The 19,297-nt window shown below is 37.1% G+C and overlaps 1 protein-coding gene across 4 annotated transcripts in view; it reads right to left on the bottom strand.

Annotated features, from left to right (window-relative positions):
- Window positions 1-18,970, bottom strand: part of ARID4A (AT-rich interaction domain 4A) — a 64,601-nt gene extending 45,631 nt beyond the window's left edge. For 2 of the 4 annotated variants that reach the window (XM_059373287.1, XM_059373290.1), the window contains exons 1-8: window positions 18,797-18,970; window positions 17,658-17,714; window positions 15,422-15,532; window positions 13,395-13,460; window positions 12,093-12,183; window positions 4,845-4,924; window positions 4,661-4,755; window positions 2,379-2,511 (exon numbers count right to left, since the gene is read on the bottom strand). In XM_059373287.1, the coding sequence (XP_059229270.1) occupies window positions 2,379-2,511; window positions 4,661-4,755; window positions 4,845-4,924; window positions 12,093-12,183; window positions 13,395-13,460; window positions 15,422-15,532; window positions 17,658-17,663 (582 nt within the window). In that variant the 5' untranslated portion in view covers window positions 17,664-17,714; window positions 18,797-18,970. Of the gene's footprint in view, window positions 1-2,378; window positions 2,512-4,660; window positions 4,756-4,844; window positions 4,925-12,092; window positions 12,184-13,394; window positions 13,461-15,421; window positions 15,533-17,657; window positions 17,715-17,821; window positions 17,923-18,796 lie in introns of those variants that run through there. The other 2 variants (XM_059373289.1, XM_059373288.1) reach the window with 2 other exon arrangements.
- Window positions 18,971-19,297: the final 327 nt, after the last annotated feature.

The raw sequence follows: 19,297 nt of genomic DNA, 5'->3' as shown, positions 1-19,297 counted from the left end.
TAAGATGTCCTAATGTTGAACATATACTATTGCATATATAGTTACTTGAATTATTCTCTGCATTAAATTATGAAATGATCAAAAATGAGATTGGTGTATTACTTTTATTTTCTACATCACTTGGCAAGCAGTAAGTCTGCTGAGTAAATAAAGGAATTAAAAAAACATGGGGGCACCTGGGTGGCTCAGTGGGTTAAGCCTCTGCTTTCGGCTCAGGTCATGATCCCAGGGTCCTGGGATCAAGCCCCATATCTGGCTCTCTGCTCAGCAGGGAGACTGCTTCTCCCTCTCTCTCTCTGCCTGCCTCTCTGCCTAGTTGTGATCTCTGTCTGTCAGATAAGTAAATATTTAAAACAAACAAACAAACAAACAAACAACAAACCTCGTAGCAAATTACAACCTAAATATTCTGAATCCAAACCCATTTACTTATCTGCCTGTGTGACTGAAAGGCTCAAAGGATTTCCAGACTTTTCTTATGTACAGTAAATCTCTTATATATAGCAACTGAACAATGTACTTACATGCACATAAAAACCTCTAAAAAATGGCCTAGGTACTTAAAAGGATCTAATTTGGGACATGATTGTGCCAACACTGTTTTTGGAAATATACGTGATATCAAAATTCAAAAAATAAAATTCAGAGAAGGGGCACAGTTATGTTAGAGTGGTTAGGGGAGACTGCAGAAAAGGTTGGACTCAAGCTGAATCTTAAGAGAGGAGTAGGAAAAGGAGAAAATGAGAACAAGTATTACCAAGTATTATTGATTCCGCTCATGAAATAATTCTCTTGCCCATCTTTTCTTCTCATATCTTCCTTGAGGAAGCAAAGACTAGATTTCCCTACCAACCCATCAGACTTGCCATTTCCAAAACCTAGGTGTACCATTCCTTTCCCCAATACCCCCTGTTCTACTCTACTGTCTGCACCAAGTTTTAAAAAATATGATAGAAGAGGATGCCTCTGTGGCTCAGTCGGTTAAGTGTCTGCCTTCAGCTCAGGTCGTGATCCTACAGTTCTGGGATCAAGTCCCACGTCAGGCTCCTTCTTCAGCGGGAAGCCTGCTTCTCCCTCTATCTGCCACTCCCCCTGCTTGTGTGTGCTCTCTCTCTCTCTCTCTCTCTCTTTCTCTGGCAAACAAATATAAAAAAAAAAAAAAAAAAATTATGACAGAAGGGTGCCTGGATGGCTCAGTCTGTTAAGTGTCCAACTCCTAAGCTCAGCTCAGGTCTTGATCTTAGGAATCATAAGTTCAAGTCCTGTGTTAGGCTTCATGGAAAAAAAGAAAAAGGACTATACAATCTTTAATAGCTATGTAATCTCTAAATATATATAATTAGATTCTTGAGAACAGTGTGTTACAAAATTCATACTTCTCTCTCTTCTAAGAAATTTAGAGCTGAACTCACTGCATATCCTCAGTAAATACTAATTGATTTGATTTAACGCAAGAGTAAAGGTTTAGAAGAGTTAAGTCTGACATGGAGCAGTTAAGATAGGACCCGAGGACAGAGCTTACACTGAAAATGAGAAACAAACTAAGAGCTGGGATGGCCTCAGATATCCATCTAAAGAATGCAGAATTGGGGGCACCTGAGTGGCTCAGTGGGTTAAGCCTCTGCCTTTGGCTCAGGTCATGATCTCAGGGTCCTGGGATCGAGCCCCACATCGGGCTCTCTGCTCAGCAGGGAGCCTGCTTCCCTCTCTCTCACTCTGCCCAGTCTCCTTGTGATCTCTTTCTTTCTCTGTCAAATAAATAAAATCTTAAAAAATAAATAAAGAAAGAAAGAATGCAGAATTGATCCATAAGGCAGTCACTGAATGTTTTGTGGTGTTTTTTTTGGAGAATGGGAATCATGATTAAATTAGTATATGAAAACTATTTCTCTATAAAAATTGATTCTAGAAAAATATGAATTTAGCAAAAAGGTCAGGAATCAAGTTAAGGGAACTTACGGGTAATTACCATAAAGTGAGTAAAAAATGATAATGGGAATAAGAAGAGACCACTGGACACATTTTGAAGGGAGAGCTGAAAAATCCCAGTAAACAACTTTATAGAAAATTAAAGAAAGAAATAACAAGAGAAGACAGTGAAGTATGTAGGACCTAAGTAGGACTGCTCAACTCAGCAATGAAGTCTAAATTAAATTTATGAAATACTTTCAAAATATTTTCAATATTTTTTAAAAATCCATGTTAAACATTTGCTTGTTTATTTATTTAAATTTTAACTAGGCTCCACACCAATGTGGGGCTTGAACTCACAACCCTGAGATCAAGATGTACACATTTTTACCGAATGAGCCGGCCAGGCACCCCCTTTAACAAATATTTTAAATGGTTAATTAATTCTGCAAAGAAATATGACTTACCAAGGCAGGATACCAATCAGTCTTCTCAGATGTAGATGCCACACTTACAACTTTTCCTAATAATTCATCATTGAGACGTCGCTTATCTTCATCTTCTTCCTCACTACTTTCTTCTTCTTTTTCATCTTCATTACTAAAAGTCAGAATAACTTTATCAGGATCTTCACATAAGCCACTGCTGAGACAGAGTGGTGTGAGTTTAACATGTACAACTCAATTTCTAATGTAGATTACTCCAGAGTAGTAGTTTCTTCATTCTTATTGAAATTGAAGAGATAAGATACCTCCCTGGTCCCAAACTAGTCCTGAGCTATCCATGGTAACTCTTGTGTCCACGTTACTAGATAAATCAGGATTTGAACTTTGTTCTTATGCCCACCACCAGCTGGGACAGAAAAGTCTAAATATGTCACCACAACCTACTTATTGTGCCAGTACATTTTTTTTTTTTTAAAGATTTTATTTATTTATTTGACAGACAGAAATCACAAGTAGGCAGAGAAGCAGGCAGAGAGAGAGAAGGGGAAACAGGCTCCTGCTGAGCAGAGAGCCCTATGTGGGGATCAATCCCAGGATCCTGAGACCATGACCTGAACCGAAGGCAGAGACTTAATCCACTGAGCCACCCAGGCGCCCCACATTTTTTTTTTTTTTAAAGACTGTCCTTCTACTGTTCATGTATGCCAGGTGCCAGATAATGTAACTCTAATTTCCTAACAGGTTATGAAAAGATCACATTAAGAAACATGTGAGGGTTTAAGTTCACTTACCTAGAAAATAAAATAAGCAGACAAACTCATAGTGAGCAATCTACAAAACTGGCCTATACTCTTCAAAAATGTCAAGGTAATGAAAAGACAAAAAAAAAAAAAAAAAAAAGCCAAAGAACTTCTCCAGATAAAAGGAGATTTAAGAGCCATATAAACTAGGGATGTCTGGGTGACTCAACTGGTTAAGCATCTGCCTGTGACTCAAGTCATCATCTCAGGGTCCTGGGACTAAATCTCATGTTGGGCTCCCTGCTCGGCAAGGAGTCTGCTTCTTCCTCTGCCCCTCACCCCTACTCATGCTCACTCACTCTCTCACTTTGGCTCTGCTCTCTCTCTTTCAAATGAATAAAATCTTACAGGAAAAGAAAAAAAAAAGAACCACATAAAATAAATGTAATGCACGGCCTTGGATTGGATCCTGGATTCAAGGGATGCTTCTAAAGGTTACTATTGGGCCAACTGGCAAATCTGAAATATGGATTACATACTATTATTAGATAATACTATCCTATTAATGTTAAATTTTCTGAATTTGATAACCATACATTCACTATGTAAGAGAATTTCCTTATTCTTAAAGTTTTTTTTGTTTTTTTTTTTTTAAAGATTTTATTTATTTATTTGACAGAGAGAAATCACAAGCAGATGGAGAGGCAGGCAGAGAGAGAGAGAGAGGGAAGCAGGCTCCCTGCCAAGCAGAGAGCCCGATGCGGGACTCGATCCCAGGACCCTGAGATCATGACCTGAGCCGAAGGCAGCGGCCTAATCACTGAGCCACCCAGGCGCCCTATTCTTAAAGTTTTTAAAGGTAGGTCTGATGCTTGCAATACCCTCTCAAGGTGGTTTGACCAATTAAAATTATCATTAAATAAAAAATAATCATATATACCTACAGAGTGAATGATAAGTCAAATGTTCCAAAAAATTTTAAGTTAATGAATCTAGATGATAAGTATATGAAAGTTTATTGTGTAATTTTTTTTAAAGATTTATTTTTAGACAGTGAAAGAGAGAAAGAATGTGCACAGTGGGGGTAGGGGAAGGAGGACAGGAAGAGAATTCCAAGCAGACTGCCTGCTGAGTGCAGAGTTCAACATGAGGATCAATCTCACAGCCCTGAGATCTTGACCTGAGCTGAAACCAAGTCAGATGCTCAACTGACTGAGACACCTAGAAGCCCCGAAAGTTTATGTATAATTTTTAAGTCTGAAGTGTTTTTGTGATGAAAAGTTTGAAAAATATATATACTCACTTAAAATAGAAAAAGACATATCAATTAAGGAATGTGGCAAAGTAACTCAAGACAAAATAGCCTTTTTGAAAAAGGCATTGTGATAATTCTTGGACAGAGCAATGGGAATAATTAAGAATAAGATCTGCTTAAGGTAAAATGACTAATAAAAGGATACAAGATACAATGGAAAAGTTACCTGAACAATTTTAGCTATCCTAGAAAAATCATTTGTTTAATGTTGTAAAAACTGTAACATTACTGTATATGAAAACACTCACACAGGAAGAGAAGACCTCCTTCCTCTGTTTGTCTTCTTCGCAATTACTGGAGTTCCAAAATGCTCTGGATTTGTTAAGGGAAGCTGGTCAAGTGTCTAGGTAAGAAACAACAGACAAATTAAATCAAATTTTGCCTTGATGTCCGAAGTTACTCAACCCAAAAAGCCTACCAATGGCACCCTACCTCACTCTCAGCAAAATGTCTCTCTCCTTTTAGACAAAGTGAAGTGCGTCTCAGTGTTCTTTCATCACCATCATCAAACACTAAAATAAGCAAGAGATACCAGAGAATTTATGCACACTAAGTAAACATTTCATTGCAGAGAAAGCTATTGTTGCTATTTATCTCAGCTTAACATTTGTAAGAATCATTATTTGTTATTTTTCAAAACCTTTTAAAATGTGCATACTATATTTTTCATTCTGTAGCTGCCAAACAGATGCAGGTTAAATGTCTGCCCCCAACTGCTTAGGTGTCTCCATTCATTTGTTCAATGTCTATCACTACAGAACCACCTTCTTTAAACCATTCGCAACCTAGTCAAATCAAGAATTATTATTTTTAAATCCTAGAAAATGAGCAAAAACCTGGTTTAAAAAAAAGCATTATGGGTTTGTTCCCAACAGTTATCAATGAATTATCTCTTACTTCCAGAAAATGTTTGCCTTCTGGTAGTGTTTCTTGGATTACTGGACTCTTCTATTTATTTCCATGAAAACTTACTATAGTAGAAGTACTGGCTGCCAAATTCTAAAGTCCTAAGATTCAACTTTTTTCTTTTGCTAGAAGAGGATGTAAGAAGTTTAGAAATAGGGCACCTGGGTGGCTCAGTCAATTAAGTGTCTACCTTTAGGTAGGGTCATGATACTAGGGTCCTGGGATAGAGCCCCATATCAGGCTCCCTGCTCAGTGGGGGGTTTGCTTCTCCCTCTCCCTCTGCTGTTTGCTCACTCGCTCACTCTCTTTCAAGTAAATAAATAAAATCTTAAAAAAAAAAGTTTAGAGGGGCGCCTGGGTGGCTCAGTGGGTTAAGCCTCGGCCTTCGGCTCGGGTCATGATCTCAGGGTCCTGGAATCAAGCCCACATTGGGCTCTCCGCTCAGCAGGGAGCCTGCTTCTTTCTCTCTCTCTGCCTGCCTCTCTGCCTACTCGTGATCTCTGTCAAATAAATAAATAAAATCCTAAAAAAAAAATAATTTCAGGGGATGGGGTAAGGAATTTAACATTTTATCACTTTAATTCTCCATATAAGTAGCTTTATTATTTTTATAGGTTTAATATTTCAGAAACGCACTCTTACTTTAACATCTAACATATACAAAATTTATTTTTAAAAAATGCTCTCAGAAGACACCTGATTACCCAGCATTATGAAGAAATAAAATATAAAAAAGATGAGATCCCTACCTCAGATACTTATAATACAAACATCAATTAATATGTGTATATCTTATGAAAATAACATATAATAGGAAGGCATATAGAGACAAAAATAATTACGTTAAGATTTAATTCCAATACAATTCTAGAGGTTTTTCCATTCTAACAGAGTAAGATAGTATTAATAAAGGGAAATTCTACATTACTTTAATAATATTTAATCATAAACTTATTTGTTTCATGCTAAGAACTTATGTAAGAGTACTGAACTTCTTCAATATTTACTACCTCAGTCAGTTCTTCTCTTAGACTAAAGACATCTAGTTTAAATTCTCTTACATGCAGGAGACAATGCAGAGAAAATGAAAAGTTCCTGAAGCACATATTCAAAGAACCATAATGATTCCACAAAAGGAGCTGTGTTATACACTGTCAACGATGCAGAAATTAATGACCACCTGCAGACACAATGACAGGATAAAACACAACATCCTCTAACAATTACATTACTAATCTACACTTGATTAACAGTGCTCTAAACATTTGTAACAAAACTATGATTCATATGGTGTCAAGTCTAATAAATAAACCACTTTCCTTTAAAAATCCAAGATCATGAAATTATTGTACCAAATTTAAAATAATTCATGTATTAATATCCCTAAATATATTAAAGAATAAAACCTTAAAAGTTCCAATTTTCCTTAATGCCTACAATATGAAAGATGGTAACAAGAGACACACACATTCGCGCTCAGATGCACACACCTTTAAGTGGAGGTATGAGTAAGGAAAATGAGACTATAAGACCAATGAATAATATTAAAATTATGCAATGTTTTTCATTGTTTCATTGTTAATCAATGGCAGCTGCAAATCAAATGTTCTGATTAAAAATTTCCAAAATTTTTTGAACATTTTATTTATTTGAGAGAAAGAGAGAGGGAGAGGGAGAAGCAAGCTCACTGAGCAGGGAGCCCAACATGGGGCTTGATCCCAAGGTTCTGGGATCACAGCCTGAGCCAAAGGCAGATGCTTAACTGACTGAGCCACCCAGATGCCCTCTGATGAAAAAATCCAGTATCTTTAGCTCTTGCTTTTTTAAAAAAAATCACTTCAAAATAGATCAGATTTTTGAAGGAAAAAATGCATTTCACTTCAACATACTTTAATGGGAAGAAATAATGTAAGAACAAAAAGAACTTCCCTAAAGGGAATTGTAGTACCAATAACAATTTCACAGTTTTACACAGGAATACTTATAACTTTGATAGAACAAAGAGAAACAGTTTAAATTTATTTTTAACTCCTTAAACATACAAAGGCATGTATTTAAGTACTATATACAAGTCTGAAAAGCTCTATAACCATTCAAGATTTCCTGAAAGATGGAAAAGTCAACATCATAGTGAAACTATTAGTCATGACATCCCTGATTATCAAAATCATGAGGAAGTTCCATCTATAAAAAACTTCCTCTAGAACTTTCGTGTTAGAAGTATCATCTAAAGAACATCAAATTTGCAGGCACTGAGGAATGACTCTGGCAAAAGCAAAATAATTAACTGGTGTAGATAGTAAATACAGCTCTTTTTAGTTCAAGATGTATACTACAGTATGCTAAGAGAAAAAATTCAGAATACAAAGATTTAGTAATTCTATGAAAATGTTTTATACTAGTCAAAACTGGCATCTGAATGGACTACTGAGTGCTAAAGAGTATAAACACAGTATCTCTGGGGGCGCCTGGGTGGCTCAATCAGTTAGGTGTCTGCCTTCAGCTCAGGTCATGATCTCGGAGACCTAGGACTGTCCAAGGTTGCGCTCCCTGCTCAGTGGGAAGTCTGCATCTCCCTCTCCCTCAGCCCCTTCCAAACACTCATGTGCTCTCTCTCAAATAAATATATAATTTTTAAAAAAGTGATACCTCTATTACTATGTTACTATAAATACTGAAACATAATTTTAGAAAAAAGACAAAGCTAAGTCTGTCTCAATAATGTCGCTCATACTAGACAAAACAATGCCTATGCAAACAAATACACAAACCCTAACTCTAAACTGTTAAAAGAAACAAAAGCAACAGGGATCTATTTACTAAATACAAAAGCTCTACCTGTGATCACAGCACTGTTAGATGCTGGAGGATAGTAAGATAACAACAGTAAATTAACTTTTTCTTTCCAAAGATATAATTAGTTATCACTTAATAAGTTTCTATCATGTACTAATCCTCACAGCAGCCTCTGCAAGGTAGGAATCACTACCTTCCTTTTATAAAGAAACTAAGAATCTGAAAGCTACAGTTTTGTTAAGGCAGATCAAAATAGGCATGAAGCAGAGGCATAAAATGAACACAGGAAAATAAGTCAAGAATTCTGACTTCACAAAAATATTAATATATCTGTGTATAGTAGTTACAATTAGTAAAATATTTTTATATCTACATTTACATATTAAGAAAATTATTTCACATAATGGAATAAAAACTTTAAAATTACATACCTTAGGTATAACCAATAGTTCTGTTACATAAAATCATCTGTGATACAGAAGTCCCTCTGCAGCCAAGGTCAAAAACTTCAGAAATCAAGAAACTTAAGAAATTAGCACTCAAATGTATAATGAAATTGACAAAGTATCACGGGAATGCTAATTCTTATGGAAGGCCATTTAAACAATAGATTAAAGCGTATCACAGGAATGCATAGGCTTCTTTTGGCTTAGTACTTCTTTTCTTAGTGATTTTCTAGTCAGTGGAATAAACACCGGTTTTTGAAAACATTCATGATCGATGTTGGTAATAAAAAATACTTGTCATAAGAGGTTCTAACTAAATTAAAAAGCCTTATAAGCCAGCAGCACAAGCTACAAAAATCAGTCCATTCACCAGTTTAATCTAAACCTCCTCTACTCCATTAACTAAAATTTCCATGAGATCTGATCCAACTGACATGCAAAACAGTAATCACAAGACATGAAAAAATCCTGAGTCTTAAAAAGCATTTGTCGCAAAAATATATAAATAATCAAATAGATTTTTATTTTTTCAATTTTAGAGAGAGAGACAGAGCGCATGCAATAGCATGAAGGGGGAAGTAGAGAGAGAATCTCAAGCAGACTTCATGCTGAGTGCAGAGACCAACACGGAACTCAATCTCAGGACCCCAAAGATTCTGACCCGAGCTGAAACCAAGAGTTAGATACTTAACCGAATGACCCACTGAGGTGCCCCATTATCAAATAGATTTTAGTGTAAAATTTGATACATTACATATGTGTCTATATGCATTTTATATGTAAGTTACTAAAATAACAATTCTGTCCTTTACATTTTCCTATTTTTCAAGTACACTGTGTTATTTTTATATTCCAAAAAGGCGAAAGAAGAATAGTTTTAGAATGTCCTATTGACAACTGTATTTACCAGGAGTTAATGGCAACATTCAAGTGAAGATACAAATTCCAATCCTAATTTTGATACCTTTTGAATGACTAGACAGGTTACACATTTCCATACATTACACATATCTTTCAGGCAAAGATAAGAACTGCCAAATGGTAGGAAACACTGTTTTATGATAGGAAGAGGGACTATTTCTGAGGCTCAAAGAAACAAAAAAAAAAATCCATAAACTGGAGCTATTTATTATTCAATATTAGAAGGCAAGGTGTTGTAAGATTTTTTTAAAAATTAGGTTATATTAGCCAATTAAAAATTGGCTATTCAACTATAACAGAAAAAAAACCCCAAGTATGTAAGATATTATCACACTCCTCAGATAATTTTTGATCACCAATGATCACAACTCTTATTTGATCCAAACCAGCAGCATGGTATCCTCTTTTCTTTTGTTTCTAATAGTCAAATTTTGAGATCACTTAAAATTAAAAAATGATATGGAAATCATTAATACTTTGTGTAACTTTCTGATTCTTAGTTAATACTTTACTAGAAAGTAGAAAACAAGAAAATTTTCAGAAAAAAGGAATTAAAGATAGTAGTCACTCAAATAAAGAAAAATATAGAACATTCATGATCTGTGAGAGAGGACACATTTTATTTTGCCATCTTTTAGGCTCATTATGCACTCATCATTCTTTATATGGGCTACATCCTTCAGGACCTAAATATTCTTTAGGGCAAAATGCTTTATTAAACATACTTAAGTGAACCATGCTTTTTAACATCTTTAATTTTTTAGGTCACTTGCTGTCATTATGCAGATGCAAAAACACTTAAATATTTTGAATTTTTCTCCTGAATAAGTCTCTGTTTTTCCAAGTACTGACTATTTTACTAAATGCGTACTACCTGCATTAAGTTCACCCAATGTAATTAGAAAAAGAAAGATTCTTGGGTTGCCATCCCAGGACCTAGTAAACTGAAGAGATTTGAAGTTCTCAAATCCTCATTTTTTAAAACAAGCACCAAGTGATTCTTATGTACACTAATGCTTGATACACGAATTACATGCAATTAAGATTCTACACTCTTTCAGAACAAGAATTATACAATTTCTTCTGTAATTACCCATCATAGAAAATCACCACAGAGAATGCTCACTAGCAACTAGCTTTTAGAAATGCTAAAATGCCATTCATAAGAGGATAAAGATCTGTTATTCTGGAGAGCAGAAGCCCAAAATGTGAAAACCTGAAAAGTATCGCTTCTGCAGAAGCATAAGCATTATATCAGTAAAACTTCACAAGTACTGTCAATGAAGCCTCGATATTAAGCACCAAATAGGATGCAATATTAGTATTTGAATATGCATCATATAATCTTGCATAATTTTGCATATATGAATGCCTGTAATTTTTACCACTGGTTTAATATAGTAAAATTGTATTTACTTGATCTCTAAGTGTTAGGATTAAACTTAGTTTTAGATCTCTAACAACTATCAATAGCCACAACTAAGATACCTAAAAATAAGTAGTTCAGAACACCAGCACTGTTGTGAACCAACATCAATTTCTAGGAGGTTCAAGAAGAACAAAAATGGTTAGAAAATAGTAGTTACATAGAACAAATTGTTACTGCTCATAAAAACTGCAGAGTTAAGTCCTAGGAAGAACAATTTTTAACCAAAGCATGTACTTCACAGCTCTGAGCATCACCGGAAGATGAATGATTTTTACCCAAAGCAAAAATTCAAGTAAACTAAAAGTAAACCTATAGGATCATTTATTTTCCTTCTTTAAGGTAACCACACCATAATTACATCACTTATACCAGGACATAAATGTAAAAACCAAACAATGGTATAGATGTTGAGTGTAAAACAAAGGACTGGATTATTATCCACGGGAGTGTGTAGTTTCAATGTACTGAGAAGAGATTTGGAAATGTTAATCATTGTTATTTTTATCAACATAATGACAGCAACTATGTAACTACTACATTTAGGTTTTAGTTTACATGTAGTAAGACACTTGTTGCTACTCACAGCAATAAAGTTTTTTATAGCCAGTATAAGCTTATGCATGGAATGTTAAGTATGCATTCTCATTAGTAGCACATGTATCTTTCCTGAAAGGTGTATGGAGACTTGACTGGATCAAAAAATCAAAAATTAAGCTATGATCAGCTAGACTTGAATCTACTCTGATTAGAATTGTTTTTAGGCTTTAAATTCTGTGGTAACATCTGTATTACCCTTATGTAAAACAGGCAGCAATACAATAAAAGATTGCAACTGTACAATCTTGACTGTAATTACAGGAAAAGTAAAAAAGTCTGATTAGTTATAATACTAACTTGTATCAACCTTCTAATAGAAGAAAATAACCATATAACTTAACTTGCTTAAAAAGAAATAATCTAGGTAGCCTAAAAAAGAAGTACATTCTTGGATGAAATAGTACCAAGTGACCAAAGAGGTAATTATTTTTGTTGCCAGCAGGTGTCATTAAAATTTTAACAACTATATCAAGTAAACTGACAGTAAAGAATACATATTTCTCTATCAACATAATTTAGTGTATTTACAAAATATAGGTATATGCAATCCCAAATTAAATTCTATGTATTAAATTAACTACTTACCCACAGTGTACCAACTAGCATCTGTCAACTTGCTGATAATAGCCTCCTGAAAGGATCCATCAGATGTCCTTGTTTCAACAATAGCTCCAACCTAAAACCCAGTATCAAAATTTTATTACCAAATTTAAATAAACCAAATCATTCCCACCAACTATATGACCTGGGTTAAAAAGAAAAATATACCTATGATAATTCTAGTTCACACTGACTTAGATCTTTATTATTTATAGTGCTCATGTATTTATCATGCAATTTGAACCTCAAAATGCTTTGACACACGTAAGGTTATTATCACCCTTATTTTACACATTGAATACTGTGGCTCAGATGAGAAGACAAGAACCCAGTCTCTTAAGTCTTACTTCATAGCTTTTACACCACATCACATTGCCTTCAAGGAAACTGTGGAATGCAAGAACCAGAAAACCATACGATAACAAAAAGTAGCTTCAATTTTCTTTCACAGAAATACTGAATATTGGATTCAGCATTTGTCTTTAAGGGACCTTTTAGATAAAGGTTCACCTGGAGAGAGGGATGGACCAGTTGACCTTCTTTCAGCTTCCATATCAGATATATCAGATATATGAGATATTAACCGAAGTGGTACTCTGACATAACAAAGATTTATTACATCAACAAATGGCCAGAAATGGATGGAAAACACAATATAGGTATCCACTAAATTGAATTATGAAGTAAATATACTTTACTTGAAACATTAGAACAACAAAAGATTCCAATTTATGATACTAGTATATTACTTAGCAGGCTAAATATCTCTGACAACAATGCTAAGATAATCCAAGAGACCAAACCAAAAGGTGGCTGAAAACTCATGTCTATATATACTAAGTTACCCTCTGGTAAGATGACTTATCTTTCTAAAATAAGGATACAGGGGCGCCTGGGTGGCTCAGTGGGTTAAAGCCTCTGCCTTCAGCTCAGGTCATGATCCCAGGGTCCTGGGATCGAGCCCCACATCGGGCTCTCTGCTCATGGGAAGCCTGATTCCTCCTCTTTCTCTCTCTGCCTGCCTCTCTGCCTGCTTGTGATCTCTGTCTTGTCAAATAAATAAAATCTTTAAAAAAAAAAAAATAATAATAATAATAATAAAATAAAATAAGGATACAGCCAGTGTAATATAATTTATACTAACTCTATTAACACTTTATTTGTATTTTTATTTTCTGATTAACATTCTTATAAATTTTAAAACTATTTATGAAAGTAAAATTCAGTAACTGACCATATGTATTTGTTACTTATCATTACAAACTTTAAACCGCAGAACATACGTACTCTTAAAGGACCCTTTACTTGGTCATCTTGCACCAACTGTGTAGTATTATCCTGTTTCAAGAGTACCTGGAAAACATTTTTTGCACAATAATTTGCATATTACTTTTAAAACAACATGTTTATGAAGTCTGAAGTCCTTAATTTACATGTTCTTACCATCCTGGGCTTACTCCTGTTTTACTTATTTATTACATTGTCTTATATTTGTGTTTATTGTCTCCCTCATTAACTGTGAGTTCCTTGAGGGCTAGAATCCTCCTTCACCATTATATCCTCAGCAGTTAACAAATGTCAGTGCATATTACAGGCACTTCATAAATGTTTGCTGAATTAATGAACTATGTAAGATTTATAATTTGTAGTGATTATTGTAAAAGTTTAAAACTGCCTTCTATTTTATGCAGTTATAAAAGGTTCTGTCACAAAGTATATAAAAAACAGTATCAAACTTTTATTGCCCAAATTCAAGGTAAATTAAAACCAGAACACCATTGGTCATTTATAAAGTAAACTTAAATAATCATGATAGGTAGTTCAGTGACAAATAAGAACTTTTTTACTATAAATCCTCCCAAATATACAGTGTAATAATCATGCACACAGAGCAAGTACTCAAAATATGAAAACTGATATTCCCTATAATGTATAACACATCCTCCCCAATCACTGTACCGATTTTACATAAATATATCAAGAGCCACAATATTAACAGAAAGTTTAAATTCTCAACGAAATCCAAGTAAATATTTAGTAATCAAATCCCATATAGCTGACACAATAAAAAACGCCAATGGAAACGAATAAACGTCAAATGCTATTGTAACAATTCCTGAAGAAAAATTTCATCAGATCAAAATTTAAAAAGATCTCTCTTAATAATCACAGATAAATCTATGTATCTGCCACACAAATCATATTCTTCTAGTTTAATGGTTCTCAAACTTAACATGCAGCAGAAACACTTGAAGGACTTGTTAAAATACAATCACTAGACCTTAGTCACAGAGTTTCTGACTTAGTAGGTCTGGGGTCTAGGCCTGAACATTTGCACTTCCAGCAAGTTCCCAGATAAGGATGAGGCTGCTAGTCCAAGGCCACACTCTGAGAATAACTGCTCCAGGTCATTTACTCATTCAGCATATTTTGAGTGCCCTACTATGTATAGTGCCCTACTATGTATCAAGCACTACTCTCGTGTTGAGGACAGAACAAGTCAAACATGTCCTCCTTTTATGGTGCTTAATTCTTGTAAGAAAAGATCAGATATGGAAGTGAAAAGCAAACTGCAAAACTGAAAGTACAACATGATCCAACAACAACAACAACAATAATACTGTTATGGTAGGCACTGCACAGTATTTGACAGGCCATACTGAATCTCTCTGGAATAGTATTGAAAAGGACATTCATGTACTTTATTATACAGCTCTATAATGTTAAAAATGTTTATAACATGGATTATACTTGTAATTTAAGTAAGATTATTAAAAATATTTATATAGGAAAACTACTGAACAGAAACACAAAAATGTTAATAGTAGTTTCTGAGAGGTAAGCTATGGGTATTAATCCTTTGGTACTTTTCTGTATTTCCAAATATTGCACAGGAATAATGTGGTGACTTTTTTTCTGGTCATAAAAGCATCTTAAAAATAAAATTCTTAAGTCATTTTTAACAATGTCTTAAAAACAATTTCAACTATATTATTTTTCCTAATCATTTGACATCGTCTCTACCTGAACATTATAAAAGAGAAGAAAATAGATCACAGCCTAAGTAAACATGCCACAACAGCAGAGAGCCAAATATAAGTCTCATAAACATTGTATTTTCAGAGAAGCATTTTGGAATAACTTCTCATTTTGAGTTCCTTATTTTGTAATTTTTAATACGCTTTTCCTATAGTTTTGTATACAACAGTCCTTTCACATAAAAGTGACTCAATAAAATGCTGATTTGCAGTGTCCCCATCCCGAATTCTCTTCAATACAGGTTGCATTTAAATTTAAAAAAAAAAAAAAATTACCTTAACTTTTACCAGCCTTTTCACAGTCTTAATTTTTGCCTCACAGAAGGCACCTCGGTACTTGGCACTGACATCAGTTCCCACTGTCAGATAGGCAGGCTCATCCGCCGCCTGATGGAAGAACATAAAATGTGAATGTCACTACTATTCTCCCCTACTCCAACCTCAAACCTCATTCATTAAAAGGTTCTATATTTAAAGTAGTAAGAATATTAATATTATAGTTTATTAATGTCATTAATAATTTGAAAAATACTCCTAAAGCAAACAATTACATTCCTTTACTACTATAAACTATGTCCTGACAACAAAACATTTTAAGTTTTAACTGAGAAGTTTCAGTAAGGTCATATGATCATGTTTTTTCCTCCAGATACAAAATGTTTCAACAATTCTACAATTTATTTAAGAAATGAACATATTTAAAAAGAAAACAAAAAACAAGGGCACCTGGCTGGCTCAGTCAGTACAGCATATGGCTCTTGATTTCTGGGTGGTGAGTTTACACCCCATGATGGGTACAGAACTTACTTAAAAAAATAATAATAAAGTTCAAAATACCAAAAAACAGGCTCCTGGGTGGATCAATAGGTTGGGCGACTGCCTTTGGTTCAGGTCATGATCCTGGAGTCCCAGAATCAAGTCCTGCATCTGGCTCCCTGCTCGGCAAGGGAGTCTGCTTCTCCCTCTGACCCTCCCCACTCTCATGCTCTCGCTCTCTCTCTCTCATTTTCTCTCTTTCAGATAAATAAATAAAATATTTTTTTTTAATGTTAAAAAAAAAAACAAAACTCCCAAACCAGAAAAGGTATATTCACACCAAGTGCCTCATAAAACTGTTAAGTTATTTAATTATGGCCTGAAAGTTTTGTTTTCAAATTAGAAGAAATACTGCTATTAAGATTAATGCTAACAATATGTAGCTAAATGTTTATTAACACAGCTACATTAAAGCAGTATCTTTTTGGTAGCAGTATAAAGACATAGATAAGAAATGAAGCCAATCCCTTCCATAAGGAGAGCATTACTTGTGGGAATCATTGGCTAAAATCTACATTTAAAAAAATCTAGTCTAAATTCAGCTGATAAATGCAGATATATGAACTAATGGCTCAAAACTTGGGGCTGTACATAGTTTATTACCCTAATCTTCCTGGTATATTAAAAAAAATAAGCTTTACTAAAAAACTACTTTTAGCAAATGGCCATATCAGAATGACACATTGAAAGATGTGCGAAATTTCATTCTGCCATTCATTTTAATTTGCAGTAACAGAATGATTATTATTCTAAGTCTGTCACTTTACGTGTTTCTTTTCAAAAACTAAATGTATTCATATAGACTCGATTCAATATTGCTAAGCACAAAGGTAACAGTGTACACTTCAGAAATAACACTTGCAAGCAGAAATGATTTTTCCTTTTCCAGTAAGTTTTCCCAAGTAACATTAAAGAAGGTAATGTGTCATTTCCAAAAGATAAGAAGAGAAAGTTTGGGGAAATGCTATATTGCAGAATTTAATACAATGAAACAGTAAATGAGTAAGGAATCAAGTACCTTTTAAAGTCAGTGCATTTACAAATAATGCAAACTGAAGAGGAACACTGGCAAATAAATATCTAACTTGAAATATTAAAAGCCACTGTACTACATAATGCTATAACTTCCTTTCCCTTTAAATATCACATACGATGTATGCACTATTAGCTATCAGAAGAATGTATTTTGGTTTTAAAATGTTTACTATAATGACTGAACTAAAACATTAGTTTCAGTTCACCTTCAAATATTTTAGCTACAGAAATTTTCACAGAAGAAATGACCTCTCTTTTACACAATGCACATATTCCTTCCTTAGAAAATCACACTGGCACTGTGGAAGAAAAAAAAATGTCAAAAAAATCCCCCAAAGAACCAAAACAGGACAAAAGCTTTACTTCTGCAAAGGTTGCTGCCAACACAGGAAGTGTTTAAAAATACTAGCCCAATGGACAACAATGGAAAGGCTGCACCAGCCTTTCCAAAGTGCTAACTGCTTCAGAGAGGAGCCGGACTGACTGCATTAGACACAATGATCATTTCTCACCCTTTCAACACGTCCTCATTTTCAGAAAGCGCTGCTTAGTAGAGGAATCAATTTTGAGTAGAAAAAAAAAAAATGACATTCCACAGCACTAGCCTCACGACAAGCAGTGTCCAGGGCACGAGGTTCGGAGCAACGCTGACTCCACTTACCTTCATTTTTACTGGTGATCTGTGGGGTTCCAGCTCAACGAGCTATCTTCTCCGTCACTAGAAGCACGGGGAAGGGAAAGACAGGCACAGAATCAGTCAACAGAGGGGAGCGACCCAAGGAAAGAAAGTAAACAAACGCCAGCGGGGAGGGGCAGAACCCTCACCCGCGAAGGATAAGATCCCCCGGAGGGCCGCCAGGACGCAGGAGCTGAGGAAACAGCGAGAACCCCTCGGGCGCCAAAGGGCAGCTCGTTCCTCCCCGGAGTTCGCCAGCGGCCCACCGCGCCCCCGCCTCGCTCGTCACTTTGACCCGAAATGCCCAACTCGGAGCCCCAGGACCGAGCGCTCCGGAGAAGGGCAGGGCGCCGTGTGGGCTTCCCCAGGTCCCCCTCACGCAGGGTCGCCAAGCTTTCTCTCAGCCGCCCCCCCAGATACCCCGACTTCGGCCCGCGCCCCGCCTCCGCCGCTCGGCCCCCTCGGCCCGCCCCGGGCCCGCGGTGGCGGCAGCGGAGTGTCACGGCGCCATTGCTCTCCTTCCTCCGCTCTGCACCATGTCAGAAAGGAGAAGCGCTTCTTCACGGATGGGGCAGGGGCCGCGGCCTTCAGCCCGGAGGCGCGAGAGTGAGGGGAGACCCGCGCGAGGGAGGGGGCTGAGGGGGGGCGGAGAGGAGGAGGGGAGGTGGCCCGGAGAGGGTGTGGGAGGGGAGGGGAGCCGCACAGCGGCAGCCGCCGCCTCCTCCCCGCGCCCGCCTCAACTTTTTGTACAGCCCAGAGAGGTACCTACCCCCGGCCCTTCGGGTCCTGCCACGGACTCCACAGGGGAGGACATGCCGCGGAGTTGGGGACCGACTCCCCCAAGCAGCCCGCTCCTCACCGCGCGGAAGCAAACTTAGCGGCGCGGCCAGCCCCACAGCCATTTTCCCGGGGAAGCCGCCGAGGAGGTGGCTGCGGCGGCGGTTCCTGCAGTTGCTGCCGCTGCCCCACGACTTGCCCCTTCGCCTGCGCTCGCCGCACCGCTTGCCCAGCACCCCCTCCCCACCTCCGAAGCTTCCAACTGCACCGGGACCCCGGGCAGCAGCACGAGCTGCTACTGCCGCTTCGTCCACTCAGTATCCCCCACTTCCCTTCTCCCCACCTACCAACTGCGGGTGAAGTGCGCGCTGTCAGCTCCCGAGTCCTCCGCCCCACTGACCCCCGTGGGCCCCCGTCCGGGCAGCACCACTCCCGGCCGTGGCGGCAGTTCCTGCGCCCGGTTCCCCACTCGCCCGATTTACTGCCACAATCCACCAAATAACAAGCTGTTGAGCAGACTCGCTTCTACACGAACTCCTATTGGCTGCTCATGACGCCGAAGAGCTTCGGATTGGAGCTCGCTACCTGCCGTCCTCATTGGATGTAGCTGTGAAACTTCACGGATTGGTGCGAAAAACAGCAGGTAGGACATCTTCCACTTATGATTGGCTGTTTCCGAAGGCTAACGTTACTGGAGAATCGGGTATTGAGTAAGCAGGTCCTGAAAAATGATTGGTTGATACGACTCCGGATGTGCTTGAGCGAGCACTGATTGGTAAATTGAGGGGTCAGGAAGAGCAGTTCGGCACGAGGATTGGCGGCGAAGTGTCCCATGGAAACCGAACCCG

Source organism: Mustela nigripes, chromosome 13 (assembly GCF_022355385.1).
Source record: "Mustela nigripes isolate SB6536 chromosome 13, MUSNIG.SB6536, whole genome shotgun sequence".
NCBI classification, from domain to species: domain Eukaryota; kingdom Metazoa; phylum Chordata; class Mammalia; order Carnivora; family Mustelidae; genus Mustela; species Mustela nigripes.
This window is presented reverse-complemented; position numbering and strand designations above follow the sequence as displayed.